This window comes from Puntigrus tetrazona, unplaced genomic scaffold (assembly GCF_018831695.1).
Source record: "Puntigrus tetrazona isolate hp1 unplaced genomic scaffold, ASM1883169v1 S000000001, whole genome shotgun sequence".
NCBI classification, from domain to species: Eukaryota; Metazoa; Chordata; class Actinopteri; order Cypriniformes; family Cyprinidae; genus Puntigrus; species Puntigrus tetrazona.
In genome coordinates this window covers 3870359-3875790 of record NW_025047681.1, presented here as the reverse complement: position 1 = coordinate 3875790, position 5432 = coordinate 3870359, and the positions used below count along the sequence as shown (strand labels likewise).

The 5432-nt window shown below is 38.4% G+C and overlaps 1 protein-coding gene across 1 annotated transcript in view; it reads left to right on the top strand.

The window, feature by feature from the left end:
- The window catches only part of LOC122331650 (zinc finger protein ZFAT-like), a 4989-nt gene extending 3503 nt beyond the window's left edge, over nt 1-1486 (top strand). The window contains exon 7 of the mRNA XM_043229162.1: nt 1168-1486. Coding sequence (XP_043085097.1) covers nt 1168-1486 — 319 coding nt within the window. The remainder of the gene's footprint in view (nt 1-1167) is intronic.
- Nucleotides 1487-5432: the final 3946 nt, after the last annotated feature.

The following is a 5432-nucleotide window of genomic DNA, read 5'->3' as shown; positions in this document are numbered from 1 at the left end:
AGGAGACCTTAACAGGCACATGAGAGTCCACACTGGAGAGAAGCCTTACACCTGCCAACAGTGTGGAAAGAGTTTCACTCATGAAGGAAATCTTAAAGTGCACATGAGAGTTCACACTGGAGTCAAGCCTTACACCTGTCAACAGTGTGGAAAAAGTTTTACTCAAAAAGAAAACCTTAAAGTGCACATGAAAGTTCATATTGGAGAGGTGCCTTGCGCCAGCAAACAGTGTGGGAAACGTTTTAATAGAAAAAGAAACCTTAATGACCACACAATGATTCATACAGGAGAGAGTCCTTTTATCTGCCAATTTTGTGGGAAAAGTTTCAACCGAAAAGAAAGCCTTGACAGACACGTGCAGATTTACTCCGGGGAGAAGCATTGTGTGTCATCAGTGCGGAAAGCTTCAACCAAAAAGAAAATCTAAAACACATGAGAATTCACACTAGAGAAAAACTTTGCTCTCAGTGGGCCTTATTTATCAATGCAACTTAGAAGCCATTGCAAATCTGTATGCGTAAATCAGCTCATGTGTGATTCATGAAACATTCATATGCCGCCAATCTTATCGTATGAATGATCGCACGTTGATAAACGTGGCAGATGGAAACAATTGCTATTTGACTATCACTTCCTTAAAAACACCCCGGTTTAGGAGCCCTTGAGTTTACAAGATGGAGAAACGAAACTTGGCCAAAAAGAGGAAGTGACCTCAAGAAAGAGAAATTTATCTTGCTCCAGAAACAGTTGTTAACCTTGTAATTGCAAACAAATTGAACTGTGGTAATTTATGTAATTTATATGTATGGGAAGATATTAGTAAATATAAGCGTTATAGCCTCACTCTTTCACTCTACAAAAAAATATTTTAAATGCACAGAGTGAGGTCTTGCTTGGAGCCCTGATTGAGGGAAAAAGGCAATGAAATTTGGCAGGTTGTTAACTAATCCTGAGCAACAAGTGTAACCTCACATTCAGCTTTTTGTTTTGGAGCTGAGCGTTTGTGTGTTATTGCCATATGAAAGCTCTCTGCTACAAATGAGGAAGAGTTGCAGAGCAGTTGCTGGTGGCGTTACAACTTGATCAGTGGCATCCCTATTCATCAGCATTTACCCCTGGGTCTTTCACTAAAAGCAATTTCTGAACACTTTTCACATCTTTTTAAAGACGCCGTTTGATTGTGTGGTTGTGTCTGGGTCCCCAGCACACTGAAGACACTTTCGGGGAGGGGAGGTGCTCTCAAGACTTGCGATCTTGCCTCTCTGCTCTTTGGGGGAGAAAGGCACCTTCTGCTGCCACTCACTACGGTTTCTGTGCCCCAAGTAGAGGGTTTGAGGGTTACAGTGAAAACTTCTCCGTCGGTCTCATCCTCATGGACCTTTCACAGCAGCTGTCCCTTCCAGCTGTTCTCCAGGTGGCGAGAGTCGGTACGATGCACCTGTGCCAGCAAAATGCTGCCACCTGGTGGAATTGTCCTCCATCTTGAAAGTGTAAATGGCTTGTGCATTTAGGCGTATCCTGCCTGGAGCCTCAGAAGCTCTGAGCAGCTTTTTATCTAGCGTTTCATCTGTCAGCCCTTGTACTTGAGTAAGTGCACATCTGGCTGATTCCCTGTAGGTAATCCCATGTTTATTCAACACTGTATATTCTCCACTGTAAGGTTTCACCTTCAGAAACCTGTGTCTTCCCTTTGACAATCTCCACCGTCTGTCTCTGCAATCAGTTCAGTCCTCTCCTTCCGTGGATGGGTCAGTCCATTTCAGTGTTTCCACGTCATCTCCCATCAGTAGAATGTGGTCTCCACAGCGTCCTTTTTCGGGAGGGCTCACTTCGTCATTGATTTCGCCAAATTGTAGCAACAAATAGCAGAGTTCAGCAGTCTCTGGTTGAAGGTTGAAATCCCTTCTCTTAAGAAAAATTTCAGAAACAGCGGTTTGGCTCTTCCAGTAGTGATGTACTCACCTGTGGGCCTTAGGGCACCAAGGTCAGTGAACTTGCTCTGGGGCGATGGGAAGGTTCAACAGCATTTGTTGACGCAAGGTGTCAAGCAAATGTCACAAGGTTGTGATGGAGTTCAGGTTGTGGTGTTTTCCATGGACTCCAGTCTATCGTCACAACATAACTCCTAGTGACTGACAGATAGGGAACGTCTCGTTTACCTATGTAACCCTCATTGATGGAGGGAATGGAGACATTATGTCCCCTTGTTACCACCTTGAACCATCACTGGCTGCCAGGGACTAGTTCTTGGCTCATCAGCAAAATCTGATGAGTGGTTATACCTGTCACCTATTTATATCCGTGTGACGGGGAATGGCTGGTTAGTTAGTTACTATAGTTAGTTAACCACTTGCCAAATTTCATTGCCATTTTCTCTTAATCAGGACTCCAAGCAAGACCCCTGACCCAACTAAAAGGGACACCAGTAATACCTATAGAGAGTAGTCTTCTGCATTACTTTATCACAAAAAGGGGATTGGATGGAGAAAGCTTTACGGTACTGGATGACACCAGCATTGCTGTACTATAATTCCAAGAATTTTCAGTGGGGAGGCAATGAATAAGACGACCTTATTACAAGCAGTGGATATGAGTTTTAAACTTTTCTGTGTATCATATCAACTACCCCAAGCCTTATGCTCCCATCTGGGAGTTTTTGCAGCTCACATTCTTTAAAGCGATAGTTCACTTAAAAAAAAAAAAAAAAAAAAGGTGGATTTAAAATGAAGCACCCACACATTTTAGTTTCAAAGTGAACTGCCTCTTCAATATTTCCAAAAAAAATGTTGTATTTAGTGATCAGTAAAAACTTGTGTTTTGCAGTCGACAAATTCAGATTTTATTATTTTTTTTTAATCTGATCCAAGAATCCAAGAACACACAATGTGAAATGAATATCTGGCGAAATGAAGCACCACATTCAAAATACCACAAACACACTTCAATAGCAAACATTAACACCTTTTATTATAGTTATTAATTCCTGTTAGATTGGTGTGTGTTACATAGTGAATTGTTTGTTGTGTTTTATGAAATTAAAAACTCAAAGGCCAAGAATTAGTGTATGGTTTTGCTCATGTAGTGTGTGTGTGTGTGTGTGTGTGTGTGTGTGTCTTGGTTTTGCGTGTAAGCAGTTTAAAAAACTATTACCTGTGTTTGATTTTTTTCTCTTGTTGATATGTTTGTATGTTATGTTTGTTTTATGTATTGTATATGCACATTTGTGTATGTTTTGATATGAATGAATATGAATTAATACACATTCGGTTTGAATTCACTTTACAAGTTGAAACTTAGTTGTATGTGCGCATTCGTGTGTCTTGAATGTAATATTTTTACACATATTTTGTAAACATTTACAATATGAATTGATTGTACTTAAAACTTCTAGTAACATGTTTCCGGAGTTAGCTCAGTCTGTGTATTTTTTTGTTAAAAATTTTCTTTTATGGTAATAGTAACGCAGCTAACGAAATGACGTAACGGTTACGTAACTGCAAAGTAATCTGGTAACCAAAGTTACATCGTGGCAACTGGAAAAGGTGCGTATACATTGCCACGATGTAACTTTGTTGCCTTGCCAGTTCGTAACTGCGACGTTATTTTTTTCTATGGATGGACATGATTTATTTATTTACTTAATTTATGTCATATACCCAAACTAACGTAAAGACTCAAATAGAAAAAAAAAATTTAATTACTAATAAAAACACAGTGAAGTATGAATGAAAACGTTAGAGATGCTCCATGCTAATCATCGTTATAAACGGATAACCTTCGCTAGCGGACATTTCAGATAATTAACGGAAAAGTACCATAATCACAGATGCATGAATATTAAAATGTACTTATGGTAGACTTACCAATCTGAGGAAGTTGTTGAACTTTTTTTTGGTATAACTGACAAAAAATTCTGCAGCTGATGTTCCCGGTTGCCATGTTTTAGTGTCTTTCTAGAATATAAAACTTTGTTTTATACATACATATAGAGCACAAACAGTACGTATCTGGACTTTCTTATCTTGTTACGCAAGGAGGACGTACTGACGATGTTAGTGATGAGATGGTAATGAAATTAAGCGCGTATGACGTCTATTGGTAAGTCATGAAATTACAAAACCTGATAGCATACGGACATCTAGGAGATGTCTGGATTTTCTTCTGCAAGACGTATTATTTAGGCTGTTTACTCATCTGCAATACATCTGGATGTATTCTTTTAGATGTCAATTAGATGGTCTAATACGTCTAATGTCATGTCTTTAAGATGTTTATAACATCCGACATCCGTAAGACGTTTATAGACAGCAGATGGTTTCCAGATCTTTAACAGACATCTTGCAGACGTACATGTGCTGTCTGAGGTGTTAGCTAAACCACTCTTTTTCATAAGACTACACCCCTTTATATAATGTATTCTTAGATGTGAAGATCTCTTAAACTCCTTTTAAGAATTTTACCATTCAGTCTGAACTTATCTGATAATATTTTTAAGTAAATCTATTCAGTGATTGGTTGATTGTGTCCAACATCCTGGCTGTGGCGCAGCACTGTCGTGAATCAACTCCTAGACTATCATTACCAAGCTTGGAAGAGCCGGGATACATACAAAAAAAAGGAAACTCTGGCTGTATTCCTCTGTAAAAAAGAAAGCCATACACCTAGGATGATTGAAGTTACTATTGATTTGAGGACTGTTAAATATGTTACCAGGGCTCGCAAACATTTGCAGATCTTATAGAAGACAAATTGATCCAAATAAAAAATTCAAAATAAAAACATAAAAAAGTGCTATAGAAATGTTTGTGTGAGCGGCACTTTTATTTTGGTGTCGCGCTGTGACGTCATAAAGCCGCGCCGTTATTTGCCGCTGTTGTGATTCGGCTGAAAAAAGCTTGCGTTTTTAAACGTTTAAAGCGTTTACTTCACACTGCGAAACGTCCAGTTCGTTTAATAATGTTCATTTTTACAAGCGATGTAAATTGAATTAATGAACATCGACTGTAACGTCGTAGCGCTTTCTCTATCGATTATACGCAGGTTATTCAGTAAAGCTCGTCCGTTCATGAATGAGTTCATCATAAACACGACTTCAGTCAGAAACTACTAACTAGAGACAAACACAGTGATTTAGTTTGGACTGATTCTCATCTTAAACAGGACAGTCTCAGCAGAAATGGAGTTTATTAAAGAAGAGACTGAAGATGTGAAGATTGAAGAAACGTTCAGAATCAAAGAAGAAGACACTGAGGAACAAATAGGTCGATTTTCTTTCTCATTTGATGATTATTAAAATGGCAAGAAATTACAGATAATGTATTGTATTTTTTAAGCATATCCAAGGATGCTAATTATTTGATAATTGTTATTGTGTTCTTCTGTTATTTTATTATATTTTTACTCATTACTTTCACTGAAGAACAGTTTTTTTT